This window comes from Crinia signifera, chromosome 12, assembly GCF_055691185.1.
Source record: "Crinia signifera chromosome 12, ASM5569118v1, whole genome shotgun sequence".
Classification (NCBI taxonomy): Eukaryota; Metazoa; Chordata; class Amphibia; order Anura; family Myobatrachidae; genus Crinia; species Crinia signifera.
Genome location: NC_139228.1, coordinates 25,031,453 through 25,055,605, shown reverse-complemented (window position 1 = coordinate 25,055,605; position 24,153 = coordinate 25,031,453). Strand labels below are relative to the sequence as shown.

The 24,153-nt window shown below is 46.1% G+C and overlaps 1 protein-coding gene across 4 annotated transcripts; it reads left to right on the top strand.

The window, feature by feature from the left end:
* The first annotated feature begins 839 nt into the window (after positions 1 to 839).
* Positions 840 to 22,323, top strand: ARHGAP11A (Rho GTPase activating protein 11A). 4 transcript variants are annotated; one of them, XM_083167719.1, is made up of 13 exons: positions 840 to 1,459; positions 3,025 to 3,095; positions 5,744 to 5,840; positions 7,447 to 7,703; positions 8,487 to 8,647; positions 8,762 to 8,899; positions 11,932 to 12,006; positions 12,652 to 12,819; positions 13,542 to 13,680; positions 13,927 to 14,035; positions 16,755 to 16,884; positions 18,364 to 19,447; positions 19,478 to 22,323. In XM_083167719.1, exons 1-13 carry the CDS (start codon positions 1,322 to 1,324, stop codon positions 19,773 to 19,775), a joined length of 2,865 nt encoding a protein of 954 aa, XP_083023845.1. In that variant the 5' UTR covers positions 840 to 1,321; the 3' UTR covers positions 19,776 to 22,323. The 4 variants fall into 4 exon arrangements, with proteins under 4 accessions (XP_083023845.1, XP_083023844.1, XP_083023847.1 ...); XM_083167718.1 differs by having other exon boundaries at positions 18,364 to 22,323; XM_083167721.1 differs by lacking the exon at positions 19,478 to 22,323 and having other exon boundaries at positions 841 to 1,459; positions 16,755 to 16,874; positions 18,364 to 18,523.
* Positions 22,324 to 24,153: the final 1,830 nt, after the last annotated feature.

Genomic DNA, 24,153 nt, shown 5'->3' with positions numbered 1-24,153 from the left:
CATGTATGACCATGGATTGCTTTACGTATCGATGGCCATCGCTTTTCTTTGACTGTCTTGCCAATCAGAACTTGGGGGCATGGCTTCACAGGTGTCGGGGGTGGAGCTTTGCTCCGTGTCCCGGCACCTTGGGGGGGGGGGGGGGGGGGGGAGACACTATTCGTTATGCTGAACCCTCTATGAAGGGAAACCATCTGGTTCTCCCCCATTGATGGAAAACCTATTCTACATCAGTCATAAACCATCCATGATTATGAATCAATGGTCAATGGCCATTCCTAAAGATGTGTACCCAGCATAACAGTCAAGGGGTTAAGGCCTTGAGCACAGGTGACCTAATTAGTACCGCATTCATTTTGATTCAAGCATCTGTGCTCAGGCATGGATATCTTTAATACCCATACCTCCCAACTTTGCCTGAGCTGGAGGCGGGACGTAGCTGTGCGCGCCGTAGACGCGTCGAAAATTTCGGGGGCGTGGCCTATACGCGCGGCTCTCCCGCAAGGCCACGCCCCCATTTTGCCGCTATGGGGGCATGACCCAAAGGCTCTGTGAGCCTCTAGCCATGCCCCCAGCCCCCTGGCTGCGGGAATTTCAGGATTTAAGGGTAGCCATGCTTGAGCACAGGTGACTTTATTAGTATATCAGTCAATTTGATCATAGCATGGGATCAGTTACAGCTATCCTAAAAACCTAGAGTGGAATTTGGGTAAAACCTGAAATCTATGTGTACAGGGAGGGACCCCCCTGCAGGAGGTGAGGACAGTATAATGTATATGACACTGGCACGTGACTGTAACTGTCTGTCTCACACACAGCGGCTGCCCCGTGACGGACGTGCTGCCCGGAACGCTGCCTGTCCCCGCCCAGCAGCGCCGCCCCTACCACGTCATGCCAATTATGTTGCTTTGGAGCAGGCGCTGCGCGGGGCAGCCCTGTTCCCATAGGTACCGGGGGCCTGATGTTTGAATTTGCTGGCGACCAATGAAAACGTAGCCAGAGAGAGCGGGAGGGACTGGAAACTAGCGAGACAGACAGAGGAAACGGACGGGACAGGAGAGGGATAAGGGCATAAGGCCGGGGACAGGGGGGAGACGTGGGGCAGAGGGGAAAGCAAGTGAGCCGGGTGTAGGAAGGAAGTGAGGAGCGTGCTTGGGTTAGGTGCTGGGGCACACGGGGTACGTGGCGGTGGGGCAGAGGGCACGGTGGAAGTGATTAGTGGAAGGTGGCACAGGGTAAGGTGGGGGATGGGCACAGGGAGGCGGGTGAGGTGAGTCAGGGTACGGGCCGGAGGTAGGTGGGGGTGTCAGGTAGCGGCAGCATGAAGCCGGTCCCGGACTATGGCAGCCTGGCAAGGCTCACCGTCATCCAGCAACTGCGCTCATATGGCATCAAGATCAAACACTGGAACAGCAAGCGTCGCTCAGAGCCTGGCAGGGGGGTGCTGCTGCCCAGCGCTGTGAGTATGAGAGCATGGCAGGGGGTGCTGGTGCACAGTGCTTCATGAGAGCCTGCCAGGGGGTGCTGGTGCTCAGTGCTGTGAGTATGAGAGCACGGCAGGGGGTAATGCTGCCCAGTGCTGTGAGTATGAGAGCACGGCAGGGGGTAATGCTGCCCAGTGCTGTGAGTATGAGAGCACGGCAGGGGGTAATGCTGCCCAGTGCTGTGAGTATGAGAGCACGGCAGGGGGTAATGCTGCCCAGTGCTGTGAGTATGAGAGCACGGCAGGGGGTAATGCTGCCCAGTGCTGTGAGTATGAGAGCACGGCAGGGGGTAATGCTGCCCAGTGCTGTGAGTATGAGAGCACGGCAGGGGGTAATGCTGCCCAGTGCTGTGAGTATGAGAGCACGGCAGGGGGTAATGCTGCCCAGTGCTGTGAGTATGAGAGCACGGCAGGGGGTAATGCTGCCCAGTGCTGTGAGTATGAGAGCACGGCAGGGGGTAATGCTGCCCAGTGCTGTGAGTATGAGAGCACGGCAGGGGGTAATGCTGCCCAGTGCTGTGAGTATGAGAGCACGGCAGGGGGTAATGCTGCCCAGTGCTGTGAGTATGAGAGCACGGCAGGGGGTAATGCTGCCCAGTGCTGTGAGTATGAGAGCACGGCAGGGGGTAATGCTGCCCAATGTGCCCCTGGTAGTTCCTCTGTGCCATACACTGTGCGGCAAATGTGTGTGCTGTCAAAAATGTTTTCTATAACCTGCACCCTTATGGTAGTGTTATTGTGTTGTAATAACTCCTCAGGCGTCCTTACTGGCTTACTTCTGCAGCAAAGCACTTGCTCATCAGTATTACAGGCCTGTGCTTGCAGAAAGACACAAGAACAGCAACATAGTCACTTCAAATCAGTCTTATACCAAAGACTGCAGTTATATTTTTGTATTCCACATGTTGAGATCAGTTATCCTGTGACAATATGCATGACACGACTCCTGGCTTTTTAACATTGTCATAGTTGAATGAATGCAGTAGGTTCAGGTAATGACCACTGTCTAGACTTTTTTTCCACCCAGGGACTGTATACCATCTAAAGTACTGGTTAAAGCATCCAAGCAATAGCAAAACTTTGGTTGATGGCCATCCTACACTGCATCCATATTTCAGGACAAAAGACCACTGTGTCCAGACGATTTATGTCCTTGAAAAATGCCAGAAGCAGAGTGATCCCAGAAAGTATTTCTGGTAGTGTCTGTTAGGCCTCTGGACATGTGCACAACTCTTTTTAGTCTGGGTTAATATTTAGTATAGTTATCTACAGACTGGCATATTTCAGATACATCTCTAAGTAAACTGGTGCAACACTAGATACACCATGGCGTATTTACTTGCCTTGTTGCCTTTTTTTGGAACACAAAGATTTATTTTATGTGGTCTTTCCTATTATTGTGCATGTAATAGGTTATGAAAGTGAGTGTGTATGAGGTGTATACATTACTTTATATATTTTTGTGCTATTTTATACATTGCTATAACGTTAAGATGAGATATTTGTTTTATTATTTTTTTTTTCTTTTATGTTTTCTTTAGGGCAAAGTTTTTGGAACACCTATTTCGACCTTGCCGCAATTATGTATACCAGAATATGGGAATATCCCAATGTGAGTATGCATCATGTATACGGTCTGGTCAGAGACAAATATAGAGGAATTTAGTATTTAATTGTATAGTTTCACAAAGGAGAGTGACACACGTTAATAATGGTAATCTAAAATAGCAATGTTTCTGTTACTATTTTGATCTTCCTCAGAACCAATAAGAACAAATATATTCGAAATGGCAATAATATTTGAGTAATAGTTATATTAAATACTAAAACAAAAGTACATGTCTGGAGGAAATGATAGTAACAGTCAGTGTTCGCGAAAACCACCCAAAAAAGTGGGTCCCGGGGACCCTTCACTTCTAAAAATTGGGGTCCTACCTGACCTTTTCTGGGTCCCAACGGAATAAAGCCTCCCCTCGCCTTCTCCCCAGCATGGCACATGTGGGTCGGGGGGGGGGGGGGGGGGGGGGAGTATGAATTGGCTGACTCGCATAAAGATACATACAGTGCGCTAAAAATTTAGGGCATGTTTTTTTACATGCACACACCGTTATGCCCAGTACACATTACAGCACACACCGTTATGCCCAGTACACATTACAGCACACACCGTTATGCCCAGTACACATTACAGCACACACCGTTATGCCCAGTACACATTACAGCACACACCGTTATGCCCAGCACACGCCGTTATGCCCAGTACACATTACAGCACACGCCGTTATGCCCAGTACACATTACAGCACACGCCGTTATGCCCAGTACACATTACAGCACTACTGACCCCTCTATAGCCACCGCTACACTATGGATCCCTCTATACCCACCTCTACACTACTGACCCTACTATACCCACCGCTACACTATTGACCCTACTATACCCACCACTCCACTACGGACCCCTCTATACCCGCCGCTACACTATGGATCCCTCTATACCCACCTCTACACTACTGACCCTACTATACCCACCACTACACTACGGATCCCTCTATACCCACCACTACACTACGGATCCCTCTATACCCACCACTACACTACTGACCCCCTCTAATAAATCTCCCTATATATAATTTTCACTATCCTCCCAGTTCCCTACAGACAATCCCCTCCCCCTCTTCACCATTTCTGTATGAGACACCTGCAGGCCAGTAACTCACCATAAGCAGCTGTGCCCTCGTCGGCTCCTCAGTATTCTGGTCTTCTCTGCTCCCTGCATGTCCTCCCAGTGTCCTAATTCTGTTATCCGGACAGCGCTGCAGCATCGCCGACATTTAGAGGTGCGGGATGCCAGGCAGCAACTGCAGGGCTCACCCAGGGGATCACTAAGAACCTTATGGTTCTGATGAAACAAAGTGCTGACATTACTGACCCCTGAAATAGAAAATCAGCAGCTGCACAGTTGTATAGAGGGGGGGGGGGGGGTGTGCGCTAGGGTGCCAGGATGAAGAACCAGGGGCTGCCACTGCTAGAGTCAGACGGAGCAGCGCAGAGGCAGCTGTTGAATGAAAAAGTTAAGAAGGGAAGGTGGAGCTGGGACAGACCTGTGGGAGATTAGGAGAGCGGAATAGTGTATGGCCCCTTGCTGCACCCGCTCTAGTGCCAGCTCCTGCTGCGGGCCAAGGCCAGCTTCGTAAGCGCCTGTGAGGTATTCCAAAGGGCATCCCTCCTCCCCCCTGCGGCGCTGACACGCCGTCCACTTCAAGGAGGTGAGCGGCATGTCAGCGCTGCAGGGGGGAGGAGGGATCTCACCTGGAATAGCTGACAGCCGCTCAGGGTACGTCTGTGGTACTGTGTAGCCGGGTCACACTGATTGCAGGAGATAGATATCTCTGTGTATAAGAACAAGGGGGGGGGGGGGTTACCTCCGGGGTACTGTGTAGTATATGAACACTGGGGGGGGGTACCTCTGGGGTACTGTGCAGCTGGGTCACACTGAGCGGCTTGTCAGCGCTGCAGGGGGAGGAAGAATCTCATCTGGAATAGCTGACAGCCGCTCACACACGAGGAGGTGAGCGGCATGTCAGCGTGGCGTGGCAGGGGACGGACAGACTTGCTTTGTGGAATAGCTGACAGCCGCTCAAACCATAGGAGGTGAGCGGCATGTCAGCAGGGGGAGGGGAGACGCTCTGTGGAATAGCTGACAGCCGCTCAAACCCATAGGAGGTGAGCGGCATGTCAGACTTAAGGGGCGGGTGAGGGGGGAGTGACTGTCCACACGCTGCCGCGCTAGCAGTTTATACTGTCAGCAGGAGGAGACTTCTAGCGCGGCAGTGGCTAATAACTATGCAGGGCGGGCAGAAACGGGCAGGGCGGGAATCGGCAGCTATGAAAGGGGCAGGGCGCAGCGCCCTGTGAAAAAAAGCCTAGCGTGAACACTAGAATCTGAATCTGCACAGCGCGTCCTCGGGGACCCCTTTAGTTTTGACAGCTGAGTCCCCGGGGACTGTTTTGGGGTAAAATACGCGCTATAGCGCGTTTTTGCGAACCCTGAACAGTGTTATGGTTTCTTGTAACAATTCGTTACACATTTGTCAAACATTGACCTGTAAATGCAGTTTATACAATTCAAGAGGTCAGAAGCCAAACTGATTGTTTTTATTCTTAATACTGGTAAACTTTGCTTTGATTCACACATACATGAGTACGGCAACAAATAGTTTGGTCTTTCAATTTTTGATGACTTTGTTTCTGTACCAGGTTCCTGGTAGAAGTCTGTAAGTACTTGGAGGACCATGCCCAGACTGAAGGACTTTTTAGGAAGTCTGGATCTGTTGTACGACAGAAACTGCTAAAGGTACAATAGTTGCGGATTTTAAACTATGGCCTTAATTTTCCATGTGCAAGAGGTTTTGTATTTCATAGCACCCTGTTCTGTAGAGGTGCCTGTTCAAAGAGCAGCCTTCGTTGAAAACAAATCCTATAATGCAAGATATTGGGATCTGTTAGTGGGAGACAACAGTTGTGTTGGCAACTGGGTATATAGTCATTGTGTTGACATTCAGAATGTTGACATTGGCTCTCTGAAGGTCCTCAGTAATGCTGCGTTCCCACTGCAGACCAGTTTAAAGTACTGGTAATCTTAAATGGTATTTAAAACGGTATTAGAATTCCCACTGCAGCAGATTACCGTTTTAAATACCATTTAAGTACCATTCCCATTGCAGTGAACCGTGTAAAATGTACAGTGCCTAACCCCCCCAGTGTAAAGAGTGCCTAACCCCCCGTACCTGCCCTGTGCCCCCACCTCCCCTCCCCTTGTACTTACCTGCACGGGGATGCAGGGCAGTGGGAAGGCAGCGGGGGTCCATGCGGGGTACAGGCAGTCCCAGTGCCTGATGAGAACTAGTAGTTCTCACTTTGCGCATATGTAATGAGTGCATGTGCATACTAATGAGCCGCTCATTACATATGCAATGAGCGGCTCTTTATTATGCACGTGTACTCATTACACATGCACAAAGTGAGAACTACTAGGTCTCATCAGGCACTGGGACTGCCTGGAGGCTAAATAACGTTTAAAAGGCATTCCCACTGCCTCTTAAACGTTATTTAGCCGTGTCGGACTCTGCTTTAAAAACGGGTTGAAATACCATTTCGCTTTAAACGGTATTTCAACTCTGGCACTTTCCCACTGCAGCCTTAAAACGGTAAATTGCGCTAAAAATCGGCAATTTACCGTTTTTTTAGCTGCAGTGGGAAAGGGGCATAATACATTGTGCATGTCATCATAGCAAGCCAGTTTACTGCAGTTTTAATAACAATGCCCAGCACATACAGAAGAAGATCTGAATTTATACTGTATGATTAGTGTATTTATAAGCAGAATTCTCCCGTACTTATGCTAAAGTCAATTACAACAAAACATCTGTGAGCATTTTAAACTATTACCATTTTTTGCACTCCCCTAAATATCTCTGGTTTTTGCATATGAACGGGCAGCAACTCCAGATATTGTGCAGTTGGAAATGCACCCAGTTGAATTACCGGAGTCATGTAACCTGGCGTTTCAGCCAGGGTAGTGAGCAGGGTTGAACACCGATTCAACCCGGCTCACGGTGCAGTGAACTTGCGTTGCTCAGGACAATGCGAACCGGGACCTGTTCGCAGCAATGAAATAGCCGGCGCTGGAAGATGTTCTCATCGCCATGTGCCGGCTCAAGGCCCGCATCACTTGTTCTGCATTATGCTGGGTAGGGAAGGCTTTGTACAAGGGTTTTAATGTTATTCCTGACCAATAATAAGTCTGGATCATTTGTCACCAGTGTGTAACTAACTTTTGCTCTTAATTTTTTTTTATTTTAGTCTCCAGCACCACTCTGGTGTCTGGTAAATCAATGACATTGTGTTGTATTAATCATGACAGTGGGCCCTTATATTTCTTTCTGATTTTTTTCCATCAGGCCAATCTGGATAAAGGAGATAACGGTCTATCAAATGCTCTTCCCTGTGATGTTGCCGGCATCCTTAAGCAGTTTTTCAGAGAATTACCGGAGCCCATACTGCCGGTAGATCTCCAGGATGCTCTGTACAAGGCTCAAAATCTGAGCAGTGACCAGGAAAGGACTTCTGCCACCATGCTCATCTCCTGCCTTATACCGACACAGACAGCGCTCATCCTACGATACTTTTTCAAGTTTTTGCATTCTGTATCTATGAGGTGGGTGGGATTAAAAAGCAATACGTTGTTTGGGGGAGCACACACGTATGCCGATGGCACAAACTCCCCCTCTTCTAGTCTTCTGTCCTTTCAGGGAAAAATTACATCATATACAACTTGCCGTAATGCCCATGACACGGTATGCCCCACGCCATAATGCCCATGACACGGTATGCCTCACAAGTGCCGCTTGTTGCTACAGGTTTCATGCTCGATGCCACGGGGGATTACCCCTCTCTCCCTCCCCACTGTGCTACAATGCGTGGTAATGGAAACAGCTGGTCAGAGAGGGGGACAACTCACCCGGCTGGATCAGATCAGGTCCGCGGTGTGGCTACCATTGCCGTTTCTGATTGGCTGCTGAACCACGAGCTCTGATTGACTTGCTATTCCTCTTGAGTTTTGAAACAGCCACACCGCTGACCTGCTCTGATACAGCCAGTGCTGGGTGGGTTATCCACCGCTCTGCCCAGCTGTTGCCATTAACAAAAGCCACTACTCTGCCCGGCCTGATCTGCTTCCTGACCAATTTATTCACCATGGCAACCTGGCTCCCCGGGTTTTGTTGAGCCCTGGTTTATATAAAACTTAATCCATCCTATAAAGCAACATCTATGTTCACTTTTACAATAGAAAGAATGACTTGGCAATAACCTAAATCTGAATGCATATGTTAATTGTGTTGATACAATAAGTTACACAGAACATGAACATATTTAAATGAACACACACAGACAATCTAAATTGGTTCATCACTCACCCAGTTCATCACTTCCCTTGCAGATCTGAGGCAAACAAAATGGACAGCAGCAATCTGGCCGTGATCTTTGCACCTAACCTTCTGCAATCGGATGACAGTGAGAAGATCTCTGCCAGCACAGAGAAGAAGCTGCGTGTCCAGGCAGCGATTGTGAAAACGTTAATAGATCAAGCAGCAGATATTGGTCAGTTGCCACCATCAATTGTGCTCTTTTTTTTTTTTTTTATCACGTTTGCACTAAAGCTTCCTAGTTGTGAAATCTGGCTTTTATACTTCTGTATAATCTAATTCTTTCCAGGTTGTGTGCCAGACTTCCTCCTTGAGAGAATTCCAGGCATGCTGGGTGTAGATGTGGGTACGGATACCCCCGGACCTGAGGAAAGCGATCTAAACTCTTCCGGAGAGAGGAAGAGACGGAGGAGGAAAAGCGTTGGGGGTAATCTTTGCACTTTTCTTGAGATGAACATGCTTTTTTTTATATATATATATATATATATTTTTTTTTTCTTTAACCTATATCTGATGCTCAAATTTAATTTGCATGGGGTATAAATAAGTAATCTGGTATGCATGTGTTCTTTACAGATATAGAACGCGGTTTAAAAAAAGGTTGTGCTACTTTTTGATATTTGGTGAAGGTAATTTGCATATGATCTATGTGCTTACGCAACAATTAAATAAAAAAAAAAAAAATACTTTGCACAGCTATTCTCAAACTGAAAATATATAGCCAAAGTTACTCTGTTTCCCTTTGCCAGTGTGTGAATTGGTAAGGGCAACAGATCATAGTTTGTCATTTCAGTTTTGGGTAGATTTATTATGATTTGTGAGGTGAGGCTGGATTTCTCAGTCTGTGCGTTTACTGTCTGAGTGCCACTTATACATCTGTCACCCAACTGGGGGCGCAGGAACCATGGACAGAAGCTGAACAGCAGCTACATTGATACACCAGGTCTGAAACTCCTCCCTTTGTGTCTGTCTACCAAACCAATCCAGCTTTCCTTTAAAGTACTGATAGGAATAGAGGTCCTTGTCTAGAATAGATGAGTAAATTACATGTTTTCTTTTTGCTCATCCAACCGCCTGTGAGTCGTCTTACATTTAGTGTCCATACACCATGTACCACTTGCGCTAAGTTGTTGTTTTTTTGCTGTCGTATGTCACATAATGCTATTAATAAGTTGGAACCGGACTAGAAAAGCAAGTGTGTGTGTGATACAGTGACATCTGGTGTACAGAACCTGTTATATAAACCACATGTACTTCAAGAAGGAAATGAAGTCTGTCACAGCTCCTGTTAATCGCCTGAAGGAACTTGTACTCTAATTTGGAGCACAGTAGAAATAAACCGTTACACTACTTCAAATCTTGCTGAAAATCATTTTCTTTTTAATCGCACACTATTTGATGATTTTTAAATTGTTTTAGAGACCCTTTTTTTTTTTTTTTTGCGGAAGAGATGCTCGCACAGCATTTCACCCAGTGAGCTCAGTAACAAGTGCAGTCATGTTCGGCTACCTTGCTGAACTCTCTTCATACTGTCACAAGGTACTGTAGACCTCTCCGCCCTGGATTTGATTTCTACAATTACTGTATGCTATGTCCCCAAGCTGCATGTTCAAGTTGGAACTTTGTGGCCTGTTAAAAGAACATGAGTTTGGTGTCCATGAACATCAAGGATGGTCAGAAAATTACGGTCTACCTTTTTGGCCTGACAACAGTGCTTGTGGTGTTCAGTGATTGTTTCTAGATGGCTGCTCTTCTGAGGTTTGGTCAATTTTCTGACCATACCTGGTTTTTCTGTTGATCAAAGTAATCTCCAACCTTGCAGGCCCATATTTAAGAGACACCCCTAATTTACTAATTTATTACTGACACCGGATTCACTTTTCTGGTGGCTGAGGGGAAGAACCTCAATAAGAGTAGTCTCTTCACAAGCATTCTTGGTGCTGATGTGTTGTTACCCTATGGAGCTGCTATGGGACTCTTAAGAAAAAGGAACATAAATATAATCAAGGCACCAAGAACTCCCATGTCAAAGAGCATCCAACAGATTGATGTGAGGGCCTCAGAATGTTCCATTCCAGCTATCGCAAGAGTGGTAATCTCGGGGGGTGGGAGGAAGCCAAATTTTTCAGTAGCTATGCCTTACACCACAAAGTTGTCCCTTCACCCAACATTGAAAGCATCCAGGTATTCCTACGATTGCATCTCATTTTAACAGCGAGGTGGAGTACTTCCACATGCGTTTAGATGCCATGATGTGGATCGCTTGCATCTTTGAACTGATTAACCAGTTACCTCTGGTAGCAATACGGTCTTTAAACTAACCGTGATTCTGCTTTCTCTGGACCTGCTACAAAGACTTTCACAACATGGAAGCAGGACCGCTATGTCTGTGCTAACGAGAAGGTTCTAGGAAGCTGCCTTTGACAGCACGCTTGTTGAAACCATGAACCTAGCCGAAATAACCAGTGGCTCTCCAGGAGTGAACTCTTGCTGAGGGTTGTACTGTTGTAACCTGGAAACACACTGGCAGATATCTACAGACAGACCAGACAGTGTGCTCTCCATACATGCTGCCCAATCCGTCAGAACGGACGTAACAAGTGGGCGGGGAGACCGCCCATTGCGCTGTCGACCATTGCTGGCTCTCCTGCGGGTATATGTGTGGTTGACAGAACGCCCATACGCACAGCACAGTGAACCAATATGTCTTTTAGCTTGACCAGTGGTTTCCAACTCTGGTCCTCAAGTACCCCCAACAGAGCAGGTTTTCCAGGTCACCTGGCAGGTGCACTCATTCATACACATTTGAAAAGATCTACAGGTGGAAAACGGGTACTTGCGGACCAAGGTTGGGTACCACTGAGCTAGACCATCATCCTCTGTATTGCACCGCCCCAGTTTCATTCTTTAACATATAAACCCCCACTGTGCTTTTGGTAAAATGCCTATACTGCAGTGCTTCCCGAACGTGGTCCTCAAGGAACCCTAACAGTCCATGTCTTAAGGCTCGCTGTGGCCAGATAAAGAAAGGTGGGTCCTTCTGTATTCAGCGATTTCGGGTGTGGTATGTTTCTCCAACAGTCATGATCCCGACTGCCCGGACTCAGACAGCGTGGCCAGCGCAACAAAGCCCCTTGTGGGCTCACCACGCTGCGGGCACGGTGGCTTGCTATGCGAACCACCTATTCTATTCTCCCTTTATGGGGGTCGTGGACCCCCACGAGGAGAAATAGCCGACGGCCGTCGGGAACCCGTCTGTCAGTGTTTTAACAGCCGGGATCCCGACATCGGGTTAATGACTGTCGGGACCCCGTCCGGCACCCATGATTTCTCTAAAACCTTTACTATTGAGGTGCCATGAGAACTACACTTGGGAACCACTGCTCTACGGTCTTAGATTTTTGTGTGTTTTAAATAAGCCCATTGCTTAAAAACCTTAGTTTATGTCTTGCATTTCAGATTTTGTTAGTGACGCGTTGAATAAACTTAAAACTAATAGAACACCTTCCTCTACACCCCAGACAGACAGGACTGGTAGGTATATGGTAACAAAAGGCTATGCTCATCTAGACACTTGCACAGTCTTACAGAACCATAAAACATGAGAAGGTTTCCCATACATTGATATATGCTGCGTTCTTTATGGAGCAAAAACAAACCTAACAAAACACGGCATTACTGGGCGACTCAGTGCTCAGACTTAATTGGCATCCAAACTGATATCCAGGGTTACATTTTAAGTTCTATTGAAGGTGGGATGTTGCCCATAGCAACCAATCAGATTCTGCTTTTTTTAGCACCTTCTAAAAAGTGGTTGCTACTGGTAACATCCCATCTTCAGTAGAACTCCCATCTTCGACTCCGTAAGTCTATTAGGATTCCAGTTGGATCACTTGAGAATTTGCATATATGACGGTGTATATGAAGTCTTTTCATGTTTGGAGCTACTAGACTTCAACCACGTTTGCATGGCAATAGAACAAGGATTACTATGGCTTGCAGCTTTAATTCCTCACAAATGCTTTTAACACTTTCTAAAGTGTTTTTATAACATTTCTTGCAGGGTGACGTAAGCTTTTAACACCTGCTCATGTCTAATATTGTATTGTTACAACCAGAGTTTATTCTTTTTATAATAACCCAAACTTCTTTCTTCACCCCCGGGCATCTTCCTTCCAGTGTTGAGTTCCATGGTGACACCATTAATTCTTACGCCAAGCACCAAAAGAAAGCTCCCCTTGGATTCTGTGCAGGGGATTTCTAATAAGAAGAGGAAGTCCATTAAACAAAACCTGGCTTTTGAGCTTTTGCCGAGCAGCCTCTTTGGCGGATCCACTCCGGCCTCTGGTAAGCTTTGGCCTGTTATTAATATTGTAATAGAAGAGTACTTTAACGTACTGCATGTACTTAGATTTAATAGATTGGTATCAATATGCTGTAAAATAAACTATAATCAAAAATTAGCCTTACCTTTTCTCTCTTTTTGTAGTGATTTCGTTATGTGTACAGAGTACCAGATAAAGTTTTTCAAATTGATAAAAAATCTTTAATGCTTTGTACACAACAGCATTTTTAAAGTACATGGCACACTTTGCTGTTGGTTCAAAAGTAATGTTAGTAGGAAGAAGGTGTATTTCTGTGGAACCCCTTTCAGACATGCTGGCCAACTAGCTCTGGTCTCTGTGTACAGTGATAATTGATAACCGCAGGTTGTTCCACCGGGGGGGGGGGGGGTGTACGGATGGCACAGGGCATAGTGCTTTAGTGTGGTTCTGCAAAAAGCTTAGGGTATATTCTGCTATTTAGCAGTAGAGAACGAGGCCCCGCTAAAACAGCCTTGCGTGAACAGTTTTCCTGTTCAAATTTCCTTCTTGGCGTATCGGGCTATATTATAATTGGTTTTTAAAACTATAATAAAAAAGAATGCCCTATAATTGATGCAAAATAAGCACAGAGGATGTGTTCTCCATTTTTCGGTTTATCCTGTTTGCACATTAGCCATAGACTTTATATTGCCATTAATCTATTTGGTATTAGTATATAGGTTGACAATTTTTCTTTTCTTTAAGCTAAGACAGAAGGAAGCCCTTGTATTTCTCTTGAAACCTCAGAATCCTCTTACTCCCCATCAGTCAGCAGTGCCAAATATCTCTCCAGCTCCGGCAACCTGAGGCGCAGCAAGAGGTGTGAGAACCGGAAGGTGCAAAGGTAAAACCCTCTGCTGTGCAGTTCAACTTTAGGCCTAAATTCAAGTAGCTGCCAGTGTGGTTTCCTGCAGTTTTGGCAGTAAGAGCAGAAATTAGCGCCTGTAGCAGCAAATAATGGGCATTGTATGGTCCCAGCAGTTGCTCATGGCTTGAGTCTATCCCTTTAATGTCTACTGGTTGCCTTGCCGTAACATCATGATGACCTTGTTTACTGTTGTATCATTTATTTTGCCAATATTTCTTCCAGGGTGGAGTCTGGTAAAACTGGCTGCTTCTCTCCTAAAATAAGTCGTAAGGAAATGGTGCGCCGCTCGCTTCGTCTTAGGTTCAGCCTGGGAAGAAGTAGCAAGGACGTGGTAAGCCGTTACAGTGCAACTAATGCTGATCCTGGGGGTGTATCCTATTATCCGCGATTGCTAATTGTGGGTAATAGAACTGAGTGAGCCTATCTAATTAGCCTGCCTCAGTCCCTCCCATGTACTCATGTTGCGTGTACCTTAAATGGCAATGGTGTATACTCCACCACTTGTAGCTAAGAATGTCAAGTTATTTAAATAATTTTAAAGTTAAGCAGTTAATAAAGATTGTTAAATATAAAATGTTTATTATTTAATAGCTAAAATGACAACCGAAACAATAAAATCAGATGTGTATGTTCAACTGGTTCATGTGAAATATTAAGTGATTTGATCAATTCACCTAAGTATTCATTGTATGAACTAATTGGTGTATACATTTGGCCATGCTGTTCCCAACCCCTAGTCTAGGTACTTCTGATTACTTAGCTTAATATATTTTCTAAGAAGATTCATCACTGACATTTGTCCTATACGGAGTATGTGATGGTTGGCCACAATGATCCTACTTTGGTAATTCAATTAAAGACCTTGTACCTCAGCCGATAGGCTGAAACATGTTAGTCGCATGCACTAGAGAACATCTCTTATATATTTAGCCAGATCTGTCAGTCAAGCAGTGTGGCAAACGGTGGGCGGGGTTTCACGGGTGATTGACAGGCCCATCCACCATCAGCCACACTGCAAAAGCAAGGCACTTCCGTCCTACTGTTCTCCACAAGCACACACCCCTCCTCGCACACCACTCCCCATGCCTGCCCACTAACTCCATCCACGCCTGCTCACCACCCACAACCCCTCCCCTAACACACTCATCCCCTGCCCGCCCATAAGGCATCTACACACCCAGTGGCGTAACTACAAATTTTTCGCCCCCCTGCCAAATATTTAGGCAGCGCCCCCCCCTCAAAGAGAGTTAACAGACTCTACCCCCACCGCCCACCACTCCCCACAGGCCGGTACGGTACCTCCTAGCACTGGCGCTTCTGACTGGTCCCCGGCTCTCCCGGCTGCTAATAAAACATTGGCTGCTCCCAACATTGGCTGTCCGGCTGCCAGCGACGCGCACCCCGCCCGCTGGTACCTTCTGCCGCTGGCGCTTCTGTCGGGTCCCGGGCCGGCTCTGGCTGCTAACATAAAGTGACACACGGAAAATGGCTGTGTGTCACTTTGTTAGCAGCCAGAGCCGGCCCGGGACCCGACAGAAGCGCCAGCGGCAGGAGGTACCAGCGGACGGGGTGCGCGTCGCTGGCAGCTGGCCAGCCAATGTTGGGAGCATTTTTAGAAGTAGGAGCAGCATCTCACCTACCCAGCGTCCGGCAGCAGCAAGGGGAGCGGCCCGGCCACACTGTCACTGACAGCTAGCCGGGAAACCAGGCACAGGAGTAGCCAGCCACCCGGCCACCCGGCTCCCCGCACCCAGAAGCGCCGGCGGGCGGACTGCAGCAGGTAACTATAGTCCCGCAGACCCCCGCGCCCACACCTTCTTAGCGCCTCCCCGCCACCGTGGGGGCTGCGGGACTATAGTTACGCCACTGTACACACCGTGCGCCCAGCCCCCCCCCCCCTCATATACGCGCGCCGTCCCACCGCCCCACCGAGCATTTCACCCGCCCCCCTTCAACATTAACACGCCCCCCCCCCCTTCTGCCACAGCGGTCCCCGGCTAACCCCGCCCCCCCACACGCTGATCTGGGTCGGCCGACGGCTGGACCACGCCTGCGGCACATCATCATTATCCCAGCGCCCCGCAGGACATTTCGCCCGCCCCCCTGCTGCCTCACACATGCAGCAACATTACCAGGCCCCCCCCTTCTGCTACACCGGTCCCCGCCCCCCGACACGCTCATCTGGGGCGCTGCGGCACATTATCTTTCTCAACATGGCTCCCTTCTGCCACAGCGCTCCCCGGCAAAGGCAGATAAAAAAAAAAACGCCCGCCAGACCCGCTGATCAGTGTCGGGCGACGGACGGTACCCGGCTCCGGCACCAATAATAACACAGTCGGAAAATGGCTGCCCCCATACAGCATTATGGGGGCAGCCATTTTCCGAGGGTCTGTTATTATATTACCACTGCACCCTGAGCCGGCTACCGCCCGTCACCAAACACAGATCTGCGTGTCGGGTTTCTGTGAGAAGGGGGGCGGGTTCATGTTGGTGACGGAGCCGGGGCACGCTACAGGCTGTTGCTGTAAGGAGGGGGGAGGACAGTAGTATAGTCCGCCAGACCCCCCCCTGCAAAAAAAACAGCCTTGCGCCTGCCCACCACCAAGGGGGATGCGCACAGTGCCCCACCCGCATCCCCCAACGTCACCTTTCTGTCAGAAGGGGGGCGGGTTCATGTGGGTGACGGAGCCGGGGCACGCTACAAGCTGTTGCTGTAAGGAGGGGGGAGGACAGTAGTATACTCCGCCAGACCCCCCCTGCAAAAAAAACAGCCTAGCGCCTGCCCACCACCAAGGGGGATGCGCACAGTGCCCCACCCGCATCCCCCAACGTCACCTCCCCTCAAACTATATCTCACACTTCTACTTCTGATGGGGCGAAGCCCCTCACAACGGTGTGAAGAGCGCCCGGAGGGCGCGATGAATCACCTAGTTGAATATAACTTTTATAATTGCCATCCTCCATGCAGTTTGAGTATACAGATTTTAATTGGCGATTTTCTTAGTTTGACTAAATTGTTCCCCTAATTCCATTGAATGGATTCCTTCTAGGCTACGGGATTTACCTCCAGCATTCACTCTCAGAATGTTGGCTGGAGACTCGCCAACTCCCAAGAATTACCAGCTCCTGAATCCAAGTTATCCGCGCTCTCTTCCCTGCAGAGCCCCTGTGTAAGTGCAGGTAAGAGCCAGGTTTCCATAAGCCATTTGTGTTTTTTTTTTTTTTTTTTAATACACAATCATTTGAGCATTCAAAATACTGAAGGCTCTACCTGGTTAATGGATAGTAAATTTCTTATTCGGCTTGTAAAAGTCTGGTCTTGGATGGCTCTACCCTGTAAGACAGGTATGGGGAACCTTCGGCCCTCCGGATGTTGTTAAACTATGTGTGGACATCTTTGATCTGGACTGGTTACCTAAACATCTTCCTTGACCCACTTTGGAGGGGAAATCCGGAATCCATCTCCACAAGTGTTCTGAGCGCTTTTTGAGAAACAGATTTTTTCTGATTCTCCATCTCATCTGGTACCCATCCTACGAGAGGGACAACCTTGTGAACCGGAGGGACCTTTGACCATTTTCCATTACTTGAGAGTCGGTTTATTGGGAGAAGAGGAACGTTATACCTCTAAGAGGGACGTAAGGTGTATTTGACCTCAACCTATCTATCTATATTGGAGAAGAGGATCTTTTCTCCATCTCCAGGAACGTAATATTCCTTCAACCAGGTGCCAGCAGAGGGAGCACCTCAATCTGTTTTTGTTGCTTCTGTTTTTTTCTGTAGTGAGGGGTCACTATTGTAGGTGCATCCACTGTAGGCGCACCAAACTGTATCCATTTCTATCTCTTTCTATTGAGGTTGCAGGAGGGGAGGGTTAAGATTAAGGGTAGGATGAATATTACTGGGATCCATTGTTCTGCTGTTAAGAGCATCCCTGCTAGGAATTAATTACCCAACCTGTTTAAAATGACTTGCGGTAGGGAATCCAATGTAGCGCTACCAGGTTTCGGCAAAGCTTTCCACGTATATCTTTGCAACACATTAGCCCCTATTTCCACATCCGAGTAACAGAACAATGTATTTGGATTGTGGGAGATAGCTGGAGCACATAGGGAAAAGCGTGCAAGCACACTCTACATAGGTCCCTAATTGCAATCCAAACTATGCCGCACGCACACAGATTTTCATTGATCTGATCTCCTTCCCTACAGCTGAAAAAGCGAGATGAGCAGCTTAAGTGTTCATGTGCTCTATCCAGCAACTGCATTTCTAGGTGTCATAGACACAATCAACTGCAGCAGATGTCACATGAGCACACACCACCAATGGGGTCCCAGGTGACATAGGCCGATTGTTAGAGGGAAGTTGCGGCAGCTGGGAGTCTATATGATGATGTCATAGGGCTTTTGTGCACATAAGATAACGGAATGTCTTGTCTAAGCTGTCCCCATGTATTATTGGGAGCACTTGTCTAGAACTAAAGCGGTTTCTGCATTTTCTAGCATGATTGCCGGAGGCCCCACTTGTCTGGTTTAACATATTAATGTACTAACTGGCATCATCATGATCATGTATTTTGTCCATTCATTGCTGTAAATATGTATGCAATTAGAAATCTGTACTTATTTACCATAAGCTTCTACTTATGATTCTTTACAGGCTCCAAGAATATAAGCAAATCTGAAGAAAATCTCCTGACTCCACAGAAATCTGATGAATTAAGTCATCGCATGTCCTGGACCGGACCTCATCCCCTAGTTGACGCGCGGGAGGAGGGAACACCTTTAGCTGGATACCTCTATGCAAACTACTATTCTGAGCCTGTTCTCGTAGCTAGGAAACCGCCCTCCATGCCAAAAAACCTGCTCCGTCTCCCAGCAGTATGCCAGGAGAACCAGAAGGAAGACTCCCTATGTGAGGAAGAAACCACGGAGGCTAAGATCACAGTACAGAGGATCACAAAAGCATTTACAGAATCGGGAAGTGATCTTCATGTGGTGGTCGGATGTGCAAAGTCTCCAGACGAGGACTATACTGATGGTATTTCGGAGGGTCATAAATGCCCTGAAATCCAGGGCCAAAGTTTAGATGATGACCGTGGTGGTGGTGTTGTAGATAACTCTGCATTCAGACAAAAGTTCAGCGCACTAGGAAATATTGTGAACGAAAAGGATACTGGAACGGCAAGGTCCTCCGATTACTTCCTGGAAGTTGTTCCACATGTCAAACCCCTGCAAACCGTATTGAAAATTGAGGAAGAAAACGGTTCTTTGGACACAACAGAAACTGCAAGCCACAAACCGGAATGTGAAACTGAGAACTTGTCTAAGTCCATCTGTCCTGTTCCTGGAGAAGCAGCTGAGATACCTGCAATGCAGAAAATAGTCTCTGTTTCAATGTCCAACGAAGAGGCTGCTGTCCAAAGCTCTCATGATTCTATGCCAAAGGCTGTGCCAACCCGTAGAGCCACCAGGGTTTCCGACCACATACAGCACTTTAATAAGCTCTGCTTAAGTGACCAGAGTGCTGTTCAAAATATGAAATCCCCCATCAAATTAGAGCGTACACCTGTGCGCCAGTCCGTTCGTCGCATAAATTCCCTTTCGGGGATGAAAAAAGTGGAAAACACGCGCTCTGCTGGATTGCCAATGGTGAAGTCCGTTAGTTGTGAAGAATTTCCATCCCCAGCAATGCCTCTGACTAATGTCAACCAGGCATCCTTTTCCACCAGCCGTCGCGTAACCTCAGCATCGCGTGACCACGTAGCTGCAACCTCAGCATCGCGTGACCACGTAGCTGCAGGGTCGAATTCCAGGATTCTGAAGCAGTCTTTTATAAGACCCCCGAGTGCTGTGGCTCGCTCTGCACTACCGTTAAAGTCTGTGTTCGAAGACCTAACAAATCAGGAAATTTCCCGGACAGCATGCTCAAAATCTGATCTCTCTGCATGCACACCCAATCATGCAAGGCATGTTCTGTCTGTGAGAGAGCACGTTCGTTATAAAGGGTCCCCAAAGAACCCAATAGCAAGGGTAACGTTACTGCCAGCTACCAAGCCTTTAGAACTATAAGGGTGTTGTTGCCTATTGATCTTGTTTTTTTTTTTTTTTTACTTTTTTTATTATTATTATTCTACTGCTGGAAAAGTGGATTTGGTTAACAAGGATGGTACCATGCGAGCCACACCACCCAACTTAATGCTGTACTCTACTGCTCATTCTAGAAGCACCTTGCACACAATTTTAAGCTGTTTGGATACGGTTTTCACACAGATACATCCTGATTGATTCAGGAGTTGGAGAAATCTGTATTTTTAGCCAAGAATAATTTAGAGCTTTCTATACACAATGAGCAGAGATTAAAACCTTTGACTTGAAACTTTCTGATCTCTACTGTGCTGGAAATTTTTAAGCTGCGTTGCAAAATCTGTTAATGTGTGACTGGACAGTCTGTTTTCGGAAGCCGACTGAACTTGAAACGGTGTCTTTATATCCTACTGCATACGCTTGAATTCACCATTTTGGGAGAACTATTTAACAGGCGCTATATATTAAAATGGCAGCGTAGAACCGGCTGGGAAAGTAATTCAGCGCAAACATTTAATTTTTTCGGTTTTAATTATATATATATATTTTTTTAATAGAATGTTTTAGATTAAGTTGTGGCAGATGAACTTTTTGCCTTGGTTCTTAATTTTATCTCTGGCTTTTTATGTTGAATCGTAGCCAGAGCAGTTTACAGTTTGGGTGCAGCTTTTACCTGTAAATGAAAACTATTTAATATAAGTATGCTTCAATTGGGAACGGATGCTGGAGAAAAGTTTGTGTTGAGCGATTGTTTTAAGTGATACTTGTATCTTTTTGTCTGTATTGACTTAGGACTTGAAGTTCTACGTCATTTGGGTGACAATGCCTTAAATATAACATTAATGGTCAGGAATGAATGAATGACCTATTAGTATAGTTGGGGGCAGGCAGCTAAGCTTTAGCTATTAGTGCGTAGCCCCCATATCTGGATCTCCACAGTCAGCGACCGCTTGGGGTTCTAAGAAAGTAGCCGGGAAGAGTCTCTCTTTTTTTCCAGGTCACATGATCTTTGTTCTAGATCAGTGTTGAACTCTGGGAATCTGAGCTCAGAAAATGCTAGATCCAACTTGGAGAAAGGGCCTTTTCATGCCCAACCATGTGACACTGGGGCGAGGAGCAAGGCCGTGGACCTTGCACTGTCACTATGCATACCACCATCTATTGCCTTTAGTAACCAGGTGGCGAGCAGAGCAAGCCACTGTGCCTGAATCCAGGTGGGTGAAGCAAGCCCGTGAGGATCCATTTTGCTCCTCCCCCTCTTGTGCTGTCATTTGTTTTTTTTTTACATCCAAGGTTTTTTTTCTTCAACTTGGATGCAGCCCCAACCCTATGAGTAGTGTCACCAAAATTCATATATTTTAGAGGAAGACCTAAGATGGGCTCCCTAGTTGAACAGTTCTTAATAAAATGTACGTAACATTTTTTGAAATTAATCCAAAATATTCTGCACATAGGGTACAGCGTTGGTTTTCCTATACTTTGTTAAATCAGGGTGACATTACATATTTCAATTAATGGGATACGTTTCTGTGGAATCATGGAGACATGCATTTATTTTGCCTTTTTTTTATTACCTGCAAAATAAATTATTTAATTTCCTATGCTAGTTTGAGAGCCTGTCCTAACGTTTAATAGAGCAGGGTTAGCCAACTCCAGTCCTCAAGAGCTACCTACGGTTCACGGTTTCCAGCTCACCTCGCAGGTGGACAGGTGCACTCATTACTGACTGACATATTTTAAAAGATCCACAGGTGGAGCTAAATACTTCACTTGTGATTTTGTGAGGAGACCTGGAAAACGTTAACTGTTGGTAGCTCTCGAGGACTGGAGTTGGCTACCCCTGTACTAGAGTATAGGGAATGATGGCAAATCTATTAATGTGAGGTTTTAAAGGAATGACGTGCACAAGCCTTTACCCACATACAGTAAGTAGCATACTCATAATGGCAGTAGGGAGAACATGACTGGTGTATGTATAGAAAGTGGGAAACAAGCAACAGATTAAACAGATCCTTTATTCTTTAACTCTATTGTGTTTCAGAATCGCAATCTAGATAGTTATCCAACTACTGGTTAGTACCGCAAGTCATAGACTTTAACACGACCCCTAATCCCAATGGTCACCAGTCTTATGAGTAGCTATAAAATCTAGAATAGTTACATTTCAGTCTTGAAAGAACTTTGCTATTTACTGTTGTATGTACATCAGGATGCAGCCTAGCTATCGAAATAATTCATCCATAGTCTTAGAAAAAAAGATGTAATATATGAATTTTTATTTTGCCTTAAACAGACCTTTCTGTGAACTTTGTATGTGATTTAATCCCTCTGACTGACCTCTTATTTTATGGAGCAGAAAATCTCTTCAAGTGATTAATGTCAGGAGAAGCTAACTTTTTCCATTTCTAGACACTGTACAATGGTTTAATCAGTCTTTAGGTTCATTGGTACTGCTACAATATGCTGATTGTCACATTTTTGCTTTTCAGTGTTGCAGAGACTGAGAAGGAAATAAATAAACAATTGGTGGATGTTTTTTGATTTACTTTTATTTCAAAGATTAAAAAAAATAATAATTGGGTACCAGCTGTGGAGCAAACTTGTTGGCGGAAGCATTGATACGTGTCCTGGCAAGACAATGTAGATTCCCTTTCTAGCAGTAAAGGTGGCCATACACACGCAGATTTATCTTCAGATCTGGCAGGTTGGAACAAAAACATGGTTATGGATGAGAGCAAATGACAGTTGACCATTTGCTTGGAAATGCTGGGAAAACTGACAAACTGTCACTCATCCATAACAATGTTTTTGTTTCAAGCAGCCAGATATGAAGATAAATCTTACTAGTGTATGGGCACCTTTATTCTTACAGCACAGCCTAGTCACCTACTAATCTTAAATGTAAGTTTGCTTGATCAACTTTATTTCCTACAAGCTTTATGGGGGTTTTATTTGAGAGTTTCTTTAGGATTAGAGTTGGGCACGGTAGGGGGTTACAGTTAGGCTGTGAAAGGTTGGGTTTGGGGCAGGGTTGGGTTTTGAACCCTCGCTGATATCATCATCTGGCATTAGCTTTTAGAATTCTGACCATAAATATTTCAATACCTTTCCATGTCACCACACCGCTAACCCTCCAGTATTGGTGAGTGACCACAAAAGCATTTAAATGAAAAGTATTTCAAGAAGTTTCTGTTATAATCTTTATAGTAGTAATAAGCTGAGAAGTACATTGTACAGCCCACAAACCAACGTGGTCTCGGCCTAATATAGACCCATTAGCAAATCTGCAAGTGTGTGAACAGTTAATGGGGAGGCAGTGATGGACCGTTGGGGGGGCAGGCCCAAATAAGGAGCAGCCTGGAGAAAAGCAGGGGTGTACAGGCCACTCTTGGGGAGGTTCCACGCAGCTGCTGTGACCCGGAACATGGCTTCCAGCCAGTAAAGTCCTTGCTATTTAGCGAATTCCCCACACACCAGTTGCAATATTGTGAGATTTAGCAAAACTGCAACTGAGTCTGGATCAGACCTGTGACAGCCTCTACAAAACTGCAACTGAGTCTGGATCAGACCTGTGACAGAGCACACCAAATCTTGTAGAGGCTATCAGAAATTGTGACTATTGCTGCATAAATTGACTTGCTGATGCAATACCTGTGCCCATACCACATCTAGCTATAGACCACCTATTTGGTGTTTAAACTGATGAACAAGGTCTGTAAGAAATAAAAATGGTTCAGGAATTGTGCATTTTCTTATAATTGAAATGTGGAGCATCAATGAAATATGAGCAAGGTATGTCCTATCCTCAAAGAAGGTCACAATGGAACTGTAACTGACTAATGAACGGTCATTGGAAACTAAAGAAAGTGTTTTCTTGAAAATGATTTAGGCATCTATTCATTTCAATCAGACATGAAATGGAGTTTTCTATGTATGCCTGTCCTCCATTCCCTAACGAGAAGATGTAGTTCCTGTATTAAATGTAGCCTGAGTATTGAAATTTTATGGTAATCTCTTCCTCTGTCCAATCGGCAATGAGCGTACTATACAGCTTTGTCTTGGCAGCTACTAATTACAAATGTGTTCACTGTTATCTGCCTTTTGTATATTTTATTTACATTTACAAAAAGTGATAAACAACCAGCCAATGAGCTCCTACCTGCCAAGGTACAGGATGGGTTTAAAAAATGACAGGTAGGAGCATGGTTGTTTATCACTTTCTACTTTATCACAATATGAAGCTTGATACATCTGGCCCTAGTTGTTTCCGCTTGCTTCCATTTGAACAAAAAAGTACAATTATTCCAAATCCGTATAAGAATTTTTATTTTTCTTACGGCCAGTGGTGGATGCTGGGGTATGG

What these genes read in the sequence shown, in the direction of transcription:
- ARHGAP11A (XM_083167718.1), top strand. Translation starts at nt 1,322, where the DNA reads ATGAAGCCGGTCCCGGACTATGGCAGCCTGGCAAGGCTCACCGTCATC. An exon ending in TTGCATTCTGTATCTATGAG is followed by an intron (nt 7,704 to 8,486) that starts GTGGGTGGGATT and finishes CTTCCCTTGCAG; the next exon opens with ATCTGAGGCAAACAAAATGG. An exon ending in GAGGAGGAAAAGCGTTGGGG is followed by an intron (nt 8,900 to 11,931) that starts GTAATCTTTGCA and finishes CTTGCATTTCAG; the next exon opens with ATTTTGTTAGTGACGCGTTG.